General features: G+C 41.9%; 1 protein-coding gene across 1 annotated transcript in view; it reads left to right on the plus strand.

Annotated features, from left to right (window-relative positions):
• Positions 1 to 7,535, plus strand: part of LOC126154495 (A-kinase anchor protein 9-like) — a 510,657-nt gene extending 503,122 nt beyond the window's left edge. Inside the window, exons 52-53 of the mRNA XM_049916148.1 lie at positions 1,560 to 1,677; positions 5,210 to 7,535. Of these exons, the coding sequence (XP_049772105.1) occupies positions 1,560 to 1,677; positions 5,210 to 5,324 (233 nt within the window). The 3' untranslated portion in view covers positions 5,325 to 7,535. The remainder of the gene's footprint in view (positions 1 to 1,559; positions 1,678 to 5,209) is intronic.
• The last annotated feature ends 10,876 nt before the right edge of the window (positions 7,536 to 18,411 follow it).

The raw sequence follows: 18,411 nt of genomic DNA on the forward strand, positions 1-18,411 counted from the left end.
AACCACTACACCCATTAAATAGCATGTGGTTTTTACCAACATGTGTAATCATTGCGGGAGAGTCTGTTTATTCTCTCAAGAAAAATGCACTGTCGCTCTCCCTGCTCCCCCCCCCCCCCCCTCCCTTCACCCCCCCCCCCCCCTTCAAATCTAAATCCGGCTATCCTGATTTAGGTTTTCTGTGATTTCCCTAAACTGCTTAAGGCAAATGCTGAGATGGTTCCTTTGGAAGGGCTTGGCCACTTCCGTTATCCATCCTTCCCTAATCTGAGCTTGTGCTCCATCTCTAATGACCTCATTGTCAATGGGATATTAAACACTAATCTCCTCCTCCTCGTCTTCCTCTAAAAACTACAGCACTACTTAACAAAATAGTCCTTGTATACTCTCACTGACTTACACATGTGAGGTTTTGTGGAAATTACTACTAAGACCATATGTATTAAATCATAATATTACAACTTTTGTGTTACACCACCTCATATCCACTTGGCTAGCAGAGCATGATAATGTGCTGCTTCCAGGACTCAGTGAGGCAATCTTGTACTGAATCAAATCCGATCTCATCAATTGACAACAAGGGCTGCTGAGCAGGACAGCCTTGATATGCTTGTTATGTATTTTCCCACATGCAGCTAGGCAAATACTGGGCTGATATCCATGTCTCACCTCAGATATACACTGCACAAACATTTACAAGGCTTTCTCACACTAGAACATGAGGTTTACTCTAGGCACAGGTAGTTGGTGCGCACAACTTCTGTCCTCTATGCCCATAGAGAAATGAGAAAAGGCAAGGAAGAAGTAGAAGTAGTACTAGAAGAAGAAGAAGAAGAAGAAGAAGAAGAAGAAGAAGATGATGATGATGACATCATCTCCTTTGGGTTGCCTCATGGCAGGGAGGTACTGTCTGTGAAAGTGTTAAATTCACCAATGTTATAGATAAAGACAGCTCTCTCTCCCAATCATTGACACCTGGTTACAGAGGATGAAATATGGGGCAGCAAAATGAATGAAACCATTAAAATTAAAGCCAGTAATGGTTCGCAAACAGTGACAGAGGGTACCAACCAAGTTCTGTCTGGCACCCATTATTGGCCACAATAGCAGTTGCACCCAGCCGAGGGACATCCAAGTGGAAATCAACTGCCGATACTTGGACTTAGGTACACCCTCCCTCTACCCCCAACAACAAGACCTTCCTATGAGGTATCAAACTGCTACTCAACATTGCCTAAAAAGATGATGATACAGATGTTGTCTCAAAACTTCACCAGAAGATGATGAGAGTAACACTCATTGAAATGTAATGTCTTTCTGACTACTCATCCAGTAAATCAGTTTCAAAAATCAAACTGCTGTACATTTTTCAGTGTGATATTTATTTAAAGTGGCTTTAATAGCATAAAATTTCACACTTATGTTGTGAAGGGATAAAAGAAGTGTCTGTATGTCTGTAATCTGGAAAGTATCTTCACATGTATTTGAAATGTTGTCTTTTGTAGCTTGTTGACATCCTTAAGACTCAGAATAAAGCACTAAATCTTGACGACATATAGGTCCTAGGCGATGGGGGTCAGTGGCATCTTCCAACATCTGGGGATCGACTCACAGTCAAGGGATTCAGTCACCACCGAGCAGAGATTCTCCTGTATTGTCACAGTGGCACCAACAAAGGTCAGTTACAACGTTTAAATAAACATGTTCTGCAATATGGTGGGCTTCTTTCTATTTTAATCTTACCTTATAAATTTATTCTTAATGGAGATAACCCCTATTGGTGATGATGATGACTGGCAAACTTCAGAGAGTCTAAAACATTCAGAGCTAGTGATTTTCTGATACAGAGCCAATTACCATTTTCAGTCTTAATTTTTATGACCTTGTCCTGTGCTCAAATTTAATGTGATTTTTCTCCAATTGAAAATGAAACATATTGGCACCTGGAAGCTAGATATTAAGTGGGACTTTGTGGCTTACACATTCGTTCTTATTACTGTTTACACGTACATTTTTGTGGCTAGTAATTACTTTTATTCATAATGGAGGGTGGCAAAAATAAAACTGACCCATAAAATATTGGTAACAGTGATTTTGATGCACCTATTGTTTGGTGTCATGTCTGTCCATGCACATCTCCCACATGCTTCATTGCTAGTACTTTACTGTGTCATTACTGTATGTTTAAGGAAGTGAGATGAACAGATGTGTTTAGTGATCAGTATGCATCAGAAAATACCCACCTGTACTTTGAAAACCTTTTGTATAATCTCTAAATTGGTTTTTGGTGTGCAATGTGTGATGTGATTTCTTCCCCAAACAGTTAAGACTAATTGGTAAGTCCATAAACTGTTTAATCCATATGTGGACCAATTTCATAAGATAAACAACTGTATGGATATTTTCAGCACAACAGAGCAACAGCACACACACCACTTTGACAATCTTGTCATAAGTACTTGAGGTGTTTGTCGAAGAGAGGACAATCAACAGAGGTTCTAGAGTCCTCCTGATAATCTCAGCTGCCTGCTCTCTCCATTTGAGTGTTATCTGTGAGGCAAATTGAAAGGTCTGGTGTGCCCAAACAATCATCACACAATGGGACAGCTACAGTAGAGCACTGAAAACACTTTGGATACTGCCCCTCAGGCAGAGCTGCTACACTAATAATCAAGAACAGCATTGCATCCAAGTCAATGGCAGGCATTTCCAGCATGATCTCTGATGTTCATTAACAAGGGTCAGTCCTGCATCAGTGTTATTGTAAATATTTTCTGGATCAGTTTTATTTTGGCATCCTGTACATTAGCATGTTGTTTTTGAAATACTGAAGTGATCCATATGTGACCCAAATATGTGCTGTGGTAATGCATCAGTGTAAGTCAGAAATGAATCCAGTCTCTGTACTTTATAAAGTACCAATGTCAGAATGCCAATTACATTTGTGCAGTTCAGCCAGTGGTTAGCACAACCATTATGTGAATGCTGGTGCAAGCAAGTGGTGCATGTATGATTTAACATAAAATCAAAAGTAAACAGTTCCAGTACGGATAATATTAATCATGTATTCAAGCAGGTATCATTAACTTGGAGACAAACACAGTGTCATTGGTATATATATTACTGTACATATATACTAATTGCACTAAAGAAGTGAGCATTTTTAGGCAACTTCATAGTACATACTACGAGGGTTGTTTTTTAAGTAAGGGCCGTTCGCGCGTATAGTCCCGTAGTTCGCGCGGACGCCGCAACAAGCCACCGCGCCACTTGCCGGCATCCTTCCCGTTCACACTGATGCAAGTTGCAGTTCTGTAGCTGACGTGTACGCATCGCTGTGCTACTTTATAATGTTTACGATTATTGAATCGCCCGCCACGTGTGAGATACGGTCAGTGATACGTTTTTTGACCGCGAGAAGCCTATCAGCTGCAGAAATTCATCATCAGTTAACAGAAGTTTATGGCTTGAATGCAAGGAGTGAAGGTAAAGTGCGTCAATGGGTTAGAGAGTTTAAAAATGGCTGTCAAAACGTCCATGATGAAGAACGCTCAGGCCGGCCCTCTGTGATCACTGATGATTTGGTGGCTGCAGTCGAGACAAAGATTCATGAGGACAGAAGATTCACAATTTCCATTCTTTCTTTGGAATTTCCACAAGTTTCAAGATCGGTTTTGTACAAAATTGTGTCTGAAAACCTAAACTTTAAGAAACTGTGTTCTCGGTGGGTACCCAGACTCCTCACAGAGGACCACAAAGGGAAGAGATTTGCCACTTCATTGGACTTTTTGATTCATTACGAGGAAGAAGGGAATGACATGTTGAGTCAAATTGTCACTGGAGATGAAACTTGGGTATCCCATATCACTCCCGAAAGCAAGCGACAATCGATGGAATGGCGACACACAACCTCACCCGACAAGGTCAAAGCCAAACAGACGCTGTCAAAGCGCAAGATTATGGCAACTGTGTTCTGCGACCGGTGCAGTGTTTTGCTAGTGGACTTTATGCCACGAGGAACGACAATCAACTCGGATGCCTACTGTGCAACTCTAAAGAAGCTCTGCAGAGCAATTCAAAACAAAAGGTGCGGCATGCTGACAATAGGAGTTTTGCTCCTGGATGATAAAGCTAGGCCTCACACCTCTCAAAAGACTCGGGATTTGATTGATTCTTTTGACTGGGAAGTTTTGGACAATGCACCATACAGCCCCGACCGTGCTCCTAGCGATTTTCACCTTTTCCGGTACCTGAAACATCATCTTGGCGGGCAGCACTTCAATGACGACGATGAAGTGAAAGCGGCCATGAACTCTTGGCTGTCGGAGCAGGCGGCCGAATTCTTTGAAGAGGAAATTAAAAACTTTGTTGTACGGTATGACAAGTGCTTAAATAAAGAAGGCAACTATGTAGAAAAAAAAAGTTTTTTTTTACAAAAGTATTTGTATCTTTTTTTTTTTTTAAATAAAAACGGCCCTTACTTAAAAAACAACCCTCGTGAGTGAAGGTATAAAGGACTGGACACCCGCTCATACCCATTTTCTGTTGGAGAGAGGGGGAAATTTGAATTTTCTTTAAAAAATAAATAAATAAGGAAAGACAATTGAGAGCCTGCCATGGCACGGAAACAAATGAAAAAAATATAAAATTTCAAGTTGTTAAAGAGGTAGTTCCTACCAGGAGAGAATGAAACCAGGAAATAGGAAATGTTATGATAACTCATAAAGTCATGTAGCAAATTTCATAAATCAACAGAAGCATATAACACTCAAGATTCAGATGTCGAACTACAAAACAACAAAGAATTGTAGAGCCGTGGGCAACTGGTAGATCAGACATAAAAGCTGGACAGTAATGAGAGGCAATCAGAAATGTAGAACAGGTGTGCACAATATGAATTTGTGATCAAGGAGGGGAAAGTATAGACATTGGTCAGTGCTGTAATTCTTATTCATTCAACACATTAACTTCAAATCTAAACCATTCAAGGTAATATCACATCATATGGTAAAGCAAAATTTGGTGTTATGTCTCAATCGTACATCTACTACTTATCATTGCAATCTCTCCAAGTTCACTGTAGAATAGTTGTTGCAAGTATATGTTAGTTTCTGGTCAGAGAGAATTTACATACAATATGGTTAGAGTACCTAGTATTACTTGTCTCTCATAGTAAGATAAATATAGATTGATTTTATGGCTTTTTCAGGGTATCCACGCTTCCAGTTGGACTTGGAGAAGGGTCCAGTCAACTACTAGAGTACATAGATCGGTTTGACACCATACAGCAGCATTTGAGATTGGGAACACCACGAAAAAGCTGAGTGTATGTTGCAAAATGTAAAAAAATATTTTATAAACGATGTGTACAAAAGTCATTAAGTGTGTCTCATCAGTGCAGTTAAGTAATATTTATTTTTACCTTTATATAACCAAAATTTGATTGCTTAATACTGTTGTAATGTTCCACTAATCTTTTATTACATAATTTTTCAACCAAAAATAGTAGCATATCTAGACAGATGCTATTCTGGTATCATTTATGTTGTTAGCTGTGCGTACTTCTTTTGTACTTTAGCTTATGCTTATCAGGGTAGGTCTCTTTTACATTGTGTAAAGCTTTCCACCATTCTGTAAAGTACATCTCAACAGCACTGAGACTGTGTGATTGGTGTTCTGAAACACATCTTTTTATGGAAGATTTTTCAGATCTGATATGTGTATTTTTATTAATGAACTGGCTGTGTCAGCTGGTATAACAAGTGTATAGTTTTATTTTTAAGCTGGAGCATGATGTGTAGTATTGTTCATGGTATCAGAGGGGACACGACCAGAAATAAAACTCAAATAAAGCACTTTTAGATACCAAAGATGCATAGGTCCATTTAGGCAATTCTGCTATGAGTTAGTAGACCATGAAAGCTGGTATTCAGTATTAAAGAAAATATTCTTTGTCATAAGGAATTGGGAGTGGCTTTTAGTCTACATAACTTGCGCAGTTACATGCGGGACAACCATATTGGGAATTCATCTTCCCTGTAAAAAATAAATATGTACTCGCATTTACATTGAGCACTATTATATTCACAAGCCACAGTCACTGCACTAATTTCAAAATTTAACTGATATTATCTGCAGACTGGTGACACTTCATTGTTTGGAGTACAGCTTTATCTGTGGTACAAAGAAATAATTTTTTTGTTAGTGAATGGTAGACACTGGATGAATATGTAATCTATTTTGTGTAATTTAAGAGAATGTACTCTTCTTTTAGTCTTTGCCGTGAAACATACTGAGGTAGATGAATGAAAGGTACCAGCCAATGTAACTTAATTTGTAAATTATTCTCTCATAAGTATTTTGATAGCTAATCTATCAATGAGAAAACAGTTATTAATTTAAAAGTTGTAAATTCTTGCATAAGTAACCTTGGGCATGGTAATCTTCTTTTTGCAGCTGATTGTATCATGACAACTACCAAGTGACAAACATTATATTGTATCATGACAACTACCAAGTGACAAACATTATATGTACCATTACATTAGTCTACTTTTTATCATGTGCTGATATACTTCATATGCCATTTTGTTTTCTAGTTGTCGTTAATGTTTAAAGTGAATGAAACTGAGAGCTTCCACAAAATCTGGATCCTATGTATAAAAGACTTGTGCACAATTACAGCAGAGTTACAAATTGGGTACTGGTATTTAATTGTTGTTGTGATGTATTTCTTAGGAAACGGGGTGTGTGAATATGTGAACATTTTCTGAGAGAGCATATTTAAATAGTGTCAGCGGGAACAAGCCAATAATGTGGGCTCTGTTTTTTATACGCACAGCTTATTCCACCTCCATGAATTGCGAACAAGGTCAGAGAAAGAAACTGGATATGGCTGTATGCAAGCCATGTTGTTTAAATATTTTTTATTTACTTTTTCCCCTGATGCACATAATTTAATGTATAATGATATAAATGCTATTTCTAATAGATATGTCTGAAATTTCAGGATAATGTTTTACACAAGCGGAAGTCTTGCCCTTTGTTAATAAATAATTTATTTACTGTGCATGTAAATGATTCCAAATACACAGAAAACTAATTTATTTATTTTGTGTATGTGTATGTGTGATTGACCTGTTCAGTATAAGAAACTGTTGTACATTTAATATACTTTCATTATTTAAATAGATATATATTTATTTATTTGTATCTCTGTATATTGTGATTCTGTATATTGCACTGTGTACCTGTCAGAAATATATTACTGTGAAAACTAATCATATCAGTATGATGTCATTTATTATTGAGCTTAAAAATTGAATAATAAGGTACAAAACAGTGTGACCTATGTATAAATGGTGCCACAATTTTGCATGACAAAAACTATTATTTTAAAAACCAAATTTTCACTCAGCATCTATGAAGATTGTGTGCTAATAGACTGATAATGTTCCTTGTGATTCAAGTGCCTATCCGAAAGGATTGTAATTTTATAAAAAGTGTGATAATAACAATAAAAGAGAAAAAAGCATAGTATCAACATTTGAATCAAAGATCATTGCAAATAGTTGTATTAACAGGCACATTACTCCTGCACAAATGTTTATTTGTAAAGGTAAGCAGTGAAATACATTCCCCTCCTCTCCCATTTTGACTTGGTGCAATCTCAGTAGGCCTTGTAATATTTTTGAATAGAATGGATTGTGTCTTGAAAAGAGCTTGTAAGCTGAACATATCAAGGTAATTGAAAACAGCCAAAGTAGAGAGGATATAAAATGCAGACTGTAAATATCAGGAAAAGCATTACTGACAAACGAGAGATTTGTTAACATCCAATATAAATTTAGGTGCTAAGAAGTCTTTCTGAAAGCGTTTGGAGTGTAGCCTTATGTTGAAATGAAACTTGGACAATAAGTGGTATCTACATCTACATTTATACTCTGCAAGCCACCCAACGGTGTGTGGCGGAGGGCACTTAACGTGCTGCTGTCATTACCTCCCTTTCCTGTTCATCACGTATGATTCGTGGGAAGAACGACTGTCTGAAAGCCTAAGTGCGCACTCGGATCTCTCTAATTTTACATTCATGGTCTCCTTGGGAGGTATAAGTAGGGGGAAGCAATATATTCGATACCTCATCCAGAAACGCACCCTCTCGAAACCTGGCGAGCAAGCTACACCGCGATGCAGAGCGCCTCTCTTGCAGAGTCTGCCACTTGAGTTTGCTTAACATCTCCGTAACGCTATCACGGTTACCAAATAACCCTGTGATGAAACGCGGCGCTCTTCTTTGGATCTTCTCTATCTCCTCCGTCAACCCGATCTGGTACGGATCCCACACTGATGAGCAATACTCAAGTATAGGTCGAACGAGTGTTTTGTAAGCCACCTCCTTTGTTGATGGACTACATTTTCTAAGGACTCTCCCAATGAACCTCAACCTGGTACCCGCCTTACCAACAATTAATTTTATATGATCATTCCACTTCAAATCGTTCCGTACGCATACTCCCAGATATTTTACAGAAGTAACTGCTACCAGTGTTTGTTCCGCTATCGTATAATCATACAATAAAGGATCCTTCTTTCTATGTATTTGCAATACATTACATTTGTCTATGTTAAGGATCAGTTGCCACTCCCTGCACCAAGTGCCTATCCGCTGCAGATCTTCCTGCATTTCGCTACAATTTTCTAATGCTGCAACTTTTCTGTATACTACAGCATCATCCGCGAAAAGCCGCATGGAACTTCCGACACTATCTACTAGGTCATTTATATATAGTGTGAAAAGCAATGGTCCCATAACACTCCCCTGTGGCACGCCAGAGGTTACTTTAATGTCTGTAGACGTCTCTCCATTGATAACAATATGCTGTGTTGTGTTTGCTAAAAACTCTTCAGTCCAGCCACACAGCTGGTCTGATATTCCGTAGGCTCTTACTTTGTTTATCAGGCGACAGTGCGGAACTGTATCGAACGCCTTCCAGAAGTCAAGGAAAATAGCATATACGTGGTAGCCTGTATCTAATATTTTCTGGGTCTCATGAACAAATAAGACAAGTTGGGTCTCACACAATCGCTGTTTCCAGAATCCATGTTGATTCCTACAGAGTAGATTCTGGGTTTCCAAAAACGACATGATACGCAAGCAAAAAACATGTTCTAAAATTCTACAACAGATCGACGTCAGAGATATAGGTCTATAGTTTTGCGCATCTGCTTGATGACCCTTCTTGAAGACTGGGACTACCTGTGCTCTTTTCCAATCATTTGGAACCTTCCATTCCTCTAGAGACTTGCGGTACACGGCTGCTAAAAGGAGGGCAAGTTCTTTCGCATACTCTGTGTAGAATCGAATTGGTATCCCGTCAGGTCCAGTGGACTTTCCTCTGTTGAGTGATTCCAGTTGCTTTTCTATTCCTTTGACACTTATTTTGATGTCAGCCATTTTTTCGTTTGTGTGAGGATTTAGAGAAGGAACTGCAGTGCGGTCTTCCTCTGTGAAACAGCTTTGGAAAAAGGTGTTTAGTATTTCAGCTTTACGCATGTCATCCTCTGTTTCAATGCCATCATCCCGGAGTGTCTGGATATGCTGTTTCGAGCCACTTACTGACTTAACGTAAGACCAAAACTTCCTAGGATTTTCTGTCAAGTCGGTACATAGAATTTTACTTTCGAATTCACTGAACGCTTCACGCATAGCCCTCCTTACGCTAACTTTGACACCGTTTAGCTTCTGTTTGTCTGAGAGGTTTTGGTTGCGATTAAACTTGGAGTAAAGCTCTTTTTGCTTTCGCAGTAATTTCCTAACTTTGTTGTTGAACCACGGTGGGTTTTTCCCGTCCCTCACAGTTTTACTTGGCACGTACCCGTCTAAAACGCATTTTACCATTGCCTTCAACTTTTTCCATAAACACTCAACATTGTCAGTGTCGGAACAGAAATTTTTGTTTTGATCTGTTAGGTAGTCTGAAATCTGCCTTCTATTACTCTTGCTAAACAGATAAACCTTCCTCCCTTTTTTTTATATTCCTATTATCTTCCATATTCAGGGATGCTGCAACGGCCTTATGATCACTGATTCCCTGTTCTGCACATACAGAGTCGAAAAGTTCGGGTCTGTTTGTTATCAGTAGGTCCAAGATGTTATCTCCACGAGTCGGTTCTCTGTTTAATTGCTCGAGGTAATTTTCGGATAGTGCACTCAGTATAATGTCACTCGATGCTCTGTCCCTACCACCCGTCCTAAACATCTGAGTGTCCCAGTCTATATCTGGTAAATTGAAATCTCCACCTAAGACTATAGCATGCTGAGAAAATTTATCTGAAATGTATTCCAAATTTTCTCTCAGTTGTTCTGCCACTAATGCTGCTGAGTCGGGAGGTCGGTAAAAGGAGCCAATTATTAACCTAGCTCGGTTGTTGAGTGTAACCTCCACCCATAATAATTCACAGGAACTATCCACTTCTACTTCACTACAGGATAAACTACTACTAACAGTGACAAACACGCCACCACCAGTTGCATGCAATGTATCCTTTCTAAACACCATCGGTGCCTTTGTAAAAATTTCTGCAGAATTTACCTCTGGCTTCAGCCAGCTTTCTGTACCTATAACGATTTCAGCTTCAGTGCTTTCTATCAGCACTTGAAGTTCGGTACTTTACCAATGCAGCTTCGACAGTTTACAGTTGCAATACCGATTGCTGCTTGGTCCCTGCATGTCCTGACTTTGCCCCGCACCCTTTGAGGCTGTTGCCCTTTCTGTACTTGCCCGAGGCCATCTAACCTAAAAAACCGCCCAGTCCACGCCACACAACCCCTGCTACCCATGTAGCCGCTTGCCGCGTGTAGTGGACTCCTGATCTATCCAGCGGAACCCGAAACCCCACCACCCTATGGCGCAAGTCGAGGGATCTGCAGCCCACGTGGTCGCAGAACCGTCTCAGCCTCTGATTCAGACCCTCCACTCGGCTCTGTACCAAAGGTCCGCAGTCAGTCCTGTCGACGACGCTGCAGATGGTGAGCTCTGCTTTCATCCCGCTAGCGAGACTGGCAGTTTTCACCAAATCAGATAGCCGCCGGAAGCCAGAGAGGATTTCCTCCGATCCATAGTGACACACATCATTGGTGCCTACATGAGCGACCACCTGCAGATGGGTGCACCCTGTAATAGAATAGAACAAAAGCTTTTCATATATACTGTTACAGAAGAATGTTTAAGATTAGATCTTAGATCAGTAGAGCAGATAATTAATGGGTAGGTACTGAATCGATTTGGGGAGAGAATGTTATGACAGAACATGTGTAAAAGAAGGGATTTAATGATAGGATACATCCTGAGGCATTAAAGGACGTTTATGGGGGGAGGGGGGGGGGCAAAAACTGAGGGTGCAGACCAAGCGTTTACTACAGTAAGCTGGTCCAAGTGGATCTACATACACTTACAGCAGTAATACAAACATGAAGGGGATTGCGCAGGTAGAATGGCATGAAGATCTGCATCAAACTAGTCTTCTGACTGAAGACCAAAAAATTTAGTACATCGTAGCATGAAATGAGCAGTACTGTTTCAACACATTCTATAAAAACACACTTGTTTGTCTGAAATGCAACACAAAAATTAGATAGATAAAAAACTGACTCACTAAGTGGTGGCAGAACACACACATAAAAGACAGTCAATTACAATTGACAAGCTTTCAGAGCCAGTGGCTCCTTCTTCACGCAGAAGTGTTGTATGTAGGTGAAGGAAGAGGGGCGAAGGAAAAGGACTGGAGAGGTCTAGCTAGGAAAAGGGGTAGATTTTGGGAAAGTCAGTGTAGACTTACCACACAGCATGCGAAGGAAACTAATTGTTGGGGACTGCATTGGACAAGATTTGAAAACCAGAGAGCTTAAAAGATGGAAGACAGGATAACATGCAGACAGAGATTACTGCTTAAACATCATGCATGAGTTAATAAGTGTGAAAAGTTAAGTGCATTGTGCGTAACAGAGGTGGAAGGGGGTGGTGGTGAAAAATAGACGGGGAAGACAATAAAAGATGTAGGAAACTACAACAGAGTGAAGTAAATAGTAGTTACAGTGAAGAAATGCTGAGATGGAAGAAATTAACATAAATTAAGGTCAGGTGGGTGGCGAAAACCAAGGACATGATGTAGTGCTAGTTCCCACCTGCGTAGTTCTGAGAAACTGTTGTCTGGGGGAATAATCCAGATGGCACGTGTGGTGAAACAGGCGCCGAGGTCATGAATGTCATGTTGTAGAGCATGCTCGCAACAGGATACTGTGAGTTGTCAGTATAAACCCTCTGCCTATGTCCATTCATCCTAGCTGATAATTTGGTGGTAGTCATGCCGATGTAGACAGTTGAACAGTGTTTACATAGCAGCTGGTATATGACGTGTCATTTCACAGGTGGGTCTCCCTTTCATAGGATGTGTTTTGCCAGTTACAGGGCTATTGTAGGTGGTGGTAGAAGGTTGCATAGGGCAAGTCTTGTAGTGGGGACGGACACAGGGGCAGGAGCCATAGGGTAGGGAGATGGGTAAAGAAGGAGCAATATTGCAGAGATTGGGAGTGCAATGGAAAGCTATTCTAGGTGTGGTGGACAGAATGGATCTCATTTCAGGGCATGATTTTAGGAAGTAACGGCCCTGTTGAAGTAGCTGATTAACAAATTCCAGACCAGGATAATACTGAGTCACCGATGGTGTGCTCTGAAGTTGGTTTTTGGAGGGATCAGCAGTACCTGGACTGGATGCGATGGCCCAAGAAAACTGTTTTTAACTAGACTTGTGGGGTAATTATGCGTAGTGAAGGCCGAGGTGAGAATGGTGCTGCATTGTGCAAAGAGTCTGAATCGGAACAAATAGGTTTGCTTCGGATGCCAAGATTATATGGGAGGGAACGTTTGTCATGGAAAGGATGGCAACCGTCAAAATGTAAGTACTGTTGTTTGTTGGTCGGTTTAATGTGGACGGAAGTGTGTAGCTTTCCTTCAGTGAGGACAAGATCAACATCAAGGAAAGTGGCTGGGATTCGGAATAGTACCATGTGAAATTTAATTAGGAGAAGGTGTTCAGAGATTCCAGGTATTTTGCCAGGTCAGCCTCACCATGAGTCCATATGGTAAAGATGTCATCGATGTATATAAACTAAACCAGGGGCTGAAGACTTACAGATCCCAGGAAAGCCCCCTCCAAGCAATCCATGAAAAGGTTGGCATAGTAAGGAGCCGTCCTGGTTCCCATGGCTGTACCCATGATTTGTTTGTATGTCTGTCCATAAAAGATGAAGTAGTTGTTGGTAAGTATAAAGTTGATTAAGATGATTAGGAAGAATGTCATAGATTTGGAATCAGGTGGGCACTGACTGAAGAAATGTTTAGCAGCAGGTCGACCATATATGTGGTGGATCTTGGTATAGAGGAAGGTGTCATCAGTGTTGACAAGTAAGGTGTGTGGTGGGAGTGAGATGGGCATGGAGCTCAGATGATCCAGGAAATGGTTGGTATCTTTGATGTAGGATGGGAGTCTTTGTACTATGGGTGGCAGGTGTTCATATAAATTATGTGCAGTAGCCACCAGAAAGATCGCGGGAGGCGCACATCACGACAGTGCGTCACGGACAGTAGTTGCCACAAGTAAAGTCCCGTCCACCAGAGGGCACGCGAGAATTCGCCCATACCCTCTGCCAGCGGAACAACAACTCAGGCAGCATGGGCCATGCCCAGTCAGTTTCACATCGGGCATGCCTAGCAGACAGTTCCCGGTCTACACCATGTGAAGTGTGACGGACAACGTGAATAGTGTTAATACACAATTTGCAACGAGTAGGGTCATTCTTTCGTGTGTTGTGTCGTCGTTCCGGTTTCGCAGCTTATCCACGGCGTGGAGGATTTAGTGCGGGTTTTGGTTGAGCAGCAGACGGTGCTCATGGCAACCATGAAACAAGCGCTTCCAGCGTTGCTCTCCACACAGTGTGCTCCAGCGCCATTCCCTCCTCCCTTTGCCCCGTATGACGAGATGGCTGAGGATTGGGATGCATATGAACATCACCTTCGGCAGCATTTCCAGGCATTTCATGTTGCCGATGCAGAGGTATGTCGTGCTCTGTTCTTATCTTGGATATCTCCCTCGCTGTATCAAGTTTTGCGGCAGCTAGCGCCATTGCAGGAACCCTCGTCTTGTCTTTTGAGGCATTGTGTTCATTGCTGTCTTCATGTTATCACCACCACACGCATGTTGTGGCGGCTAGGGTCAAGTTCTATCAATGCAAGAAACAGCCCCATCAGTCTTACCGAGCGTGGTCCGCTACCCTGCATGGTCTTAGTCGCAAGTGTCATTTTGTCACGGAGCAGTCGCGAGAGTCGTATGCCGATGTTATGGGGCGCGACGTCATTGTTCGTTCGGTCCCAGATCGTGAGGTACAGCAATGGGCCCTGCAGTTGGAAGACCCTTCCCTTGAGGAAGTCCTGTCCATTGCTCAATCGTATGAAGTGTCTCACACCGCAGGTCAGCAGCTGGAAGCGTGTTGCGATATCGCAGCGGTTCAGGGCAGCGCGGCCGCGTCCGGGGTGGACGACGTGCGAGCGGTACAGTCCGGCCGTTACAGCCGCTCCCACACGGCGCATAAACAGAGTTCCGGCCGCCGGCCCCTGTTACCATGCTGTGCGTCATGCTATATACATCATGATCGGTCAGAGTGCCTCCATCGTTGGGCCGTTTGTTGCAAATGTAATAAAAAAGGACACATTGCTAAAGTTTGCTGTTCAGCCTCAAAAGAATCGAAGGAAGCAGGTACAGAGGACATGGATGTTGACATTCAGGAAGTTTCATCGGGCCAGGCTCCCGACGCATCAGCACACAAACTCTTTATCAACGTGTCGGTTCAGTCGCGCCGATTACAACTGCAAGTAGATACGGGCACTGCAGTTTCCTTGTTGAATGCACAAACTTACTCCGACCTTGGGTCGCCCCCGTTGGCGCCAGTTTACCGGCGTCTCCGCGGTTATGGTAAACAGTTCATTTCCCTACTGGGTCAATTCACTACCGACTTTACTTACAAATCAGTCACTCTGCCTCTTACTTTTATTGTTGTCAGTGATTCGAGCCCTGCTAACCTTTTTGGATTGGATGCCTTTCAAGCTTTCGGTTTTTCTATCGTAGACACCATACAGTTGGTCTCCGAAGACGTTCCCTATCAATCATTGGAATCTTTGACCTCTGACTTTCTTTGAGGAGGGCCTGCGGCGTGTTTCAGACAGTATATAATAACATACCAGTAACATCAGGCAGGAAACTGGAAATCCCCCAGAAATTCGTAAGCAAAGTGAAGGAATACCTAATTAGCCAGTCCTACAATTTATCATAATATATAAACACTGGGATGTAAATTCCGGTTAACATTAATGTACATATCAAACACCCCTCCCCCAGTAATAAGGTGCAGACGGTTTTTTTCTGAAGTCAGATAAATGCTTATTGTTAGTATGAAATGGAAGACAAACCATGAGCAGAGTAGTCTGACAAGGAAAGCTGTGGCTTTTATCAAAGTAATTGTTTTTATATTACTATAAAGAGATCGAGAAGTTATTCCCACACGTGTCAATCTAAGCAGATTAACACTGTTGATGGACGAATGAATGGCTTCTCAAAGGAACTTGTTAAGTACCAAATATTCAACAAAGACACAAAATCTCAGGAGCATTCTGCAAACAAATTTCAAAAAAGTACATTGGCTTACTCCAGTATCGAATCTTGTATAACTGGTGTGGACACACAGGTAGAATGAACAACAGACTCAAAAAAGAAGATATCTGATGCAGTAAACAGTTCAATCAAAAATACCAGATGGTTTCAAGAAATAGAAGAAAATTTAAAACAAGCAGGGATCAGTGTTGAAATGATAAATGAAACAGACAAATTCAGAAACAAAACTATGAACACAAAATTTGAAGTAAAAGAAAGGAATAAAACAGGCAAAATAGGGAGAGAGCGAAGGAAATAGTAACACAGCCAAAGAAAGAAGAGGTTTTGGGAAGAGAGGAAAGGAGGAGGAAACAAGACAAAATGAATAATCATGTAACATTTGAGTTAACCACTGTCCTGGAGGCAAAAACATGTAATAATAATAATAATAATAATAATAACCCAACAATGTAGGAAGAGATGGTTTGCTATTTATCATAAAGAAGACATGTCACGTGGCAGACAGGCACAATTAAAAGACACTCACATATAGCTTTCGGCCACAGCTTCCGTCAGTGAAAAACACACACACACAAAAACAAACAAACAAATACTCCAGCATCTCGGGCCAGAATGCAACATCACATGAGGCACAAGCAGCACTCTGGAGGGGGTGGGAGAGGGAAGGAAAGGGATAGTAGTGTATGAGTGGGGAGAGAGATGAATGCTGTCTGGTGCAGTGTGCAGGGACTACACTGCCAACAGGTGCAGTGTCAGGAGGTTGTGGGGCAGGATGGTGGGGCAAAAAAGGAGAGGAACAGGAGAAGATGGATGTATGCATTGGCAGAGGACTGCAAATAAGCAGGGTGGGAGATGAGAGTGGAGAGAAGATGATAGGAAAGATGGGGTGTAATGTATTGGGCAGAGGGCGTCAGGACAATATGTTACCATAGGTGGGATAATTACGGGAGCGGAGAATGTGTTGAAAGGGTAACTCCCATCTGGGCAGTTCAGAAAAGCTATTGGTGGAGGGAAGGATCCAGATGGCGTTGGTTGTGAAGCAGCCATTGAAATCAAGAGTGTTATTTTCAGCTGCATGTTGTGCCATAGGGTGGTCTACTTTGCTCTTGACAGTGGCCATTCATCCTGGTGGACAGCTGGTTGGTATTCATACCATAATCAAAAGCTTTGCAATGATTGCAGCAAAGCTGGCAAATGACATGGCTGCTTTCACAGGTGTACTGAGATGAGAAGTACTGAAATGAGGGACATCCTACCCGAGATACTTCCCACCCCTCCTAAAGTGGTGTTCCATCACCAACCCAATCTCCACAACATAGCAGTCCATTCCTGTTCCACTCCCAGTCTCAGCCCCATGCCACAAGGATCATAGCCCTGTGGAAGATCCAGGTGCAAAACTTGACCAATCCACCCACCCATCACTTCTTATTCCAGTCCTGTCACAAGTTTATCCTACCCCATAGGGGGCCAGGCCATGTGTGAAGGCAGCCATGTCATTTACCAGCTCTGCTGCAATCATTGCACAGCTTTTTACATTGGTATTACTACCAACTAGCTGTCCACCAGGATGAACACTGCCATCAAACTGTAGCCAAGAGCAAAGTAGACCATCCTGTAGCACAACATGCAGCTGAACATAACACACTTAAATTCAATGGCTGCTTCACTACCTGAGCCACGTGGATCCTTCCCTCCACCATCAGCTTCTCTGAACTGAAGAGATGGGAGTTAGCCTTACAACACATTCTCCACTTGTGTAATTATCCGGCCTTAACCTACCGTAACATACTCTCCCCACACCCTCCACCCAACAGTTTTCACCTCGTCTGTCCTATCGTCTCCTCCCCATTCTCATCTCCCACCCTATTTATTTGCAGCCCTCTGCCAGTGCATCCGCCTATCTTTCCCCACTACTCTCCTTTTTTTGCTCCTTTTTTCCCCACCTTCCTGCCCCACAAACTCCTGATGCTGTGCTTGTTGGCAGTCTAGTCCCTGCACACTCCATCAGATAGTGTTCATCTCTCTCCCCACCATACACTACTATCCCTTCCCCTGCCCCTCCCCCACACCATCCATCCATGCTGCATTGCGACCCGATATGCTGGAGTTGTCGATCGTGGGTGTGTGACTAGTGCTTACTTTTGTGTGTGTGTGTGTGTGTGTGTATATATATATATATATAATATGTCTTTTACTAACACTGTGGCCAAAAGCTATATGTGGCTGTCTTTTAGTTGTGCCTGTCTGCAACTTGACATGTCTTTACAGTAAGTAGCAATCTGTCTTTTCTTAAGTTGTTGATATTCCTATCTGGAATTTCCATTGAATAACAATAAACCCACTTTTATGGTTCTTCTTGTTTCACTTTAGATTTCATAGACGAGCTATTCCTCCCTAGCCCCCCCCCCCCCACCCCCCACCCCCACCCCCCCCCACACACACACACACACACAACAAGGAAATATGAATATCTTTGATGCAGTGGACGTTTATCATGTGGGTGACTGAACAGTGGAACCCCCCCCCCCCCCCCCCCCCCCAATTAAATATTCACATGTGAAAAGATTTTGCTGTATGTAAATGTTTGAACTCAAACTCACCTGCCTCTGACAATAAGACAGAAAATTTTTTAGTCATTTATTTGAAAATCATCCCACAAATGTTCACAGTGATGACTGAAACTAGTCT

This window comes from Schistocerca cancellata, chromosome 2 (assembly GCF_023864275.1).
Source record: "Schistocerca cancellata isolate TAMUIC-IGC-003103 chromosome 2, iqSchCanc2.1, whole genome shotgun sequence".
In the NCBI taxonomy this organism is placed as follows: Eukaryota; Metazoa; Arthropoda; class Insecta; order Orthoptera; family Acrididae; genus Schistocerca; species Schistocerca cancellata.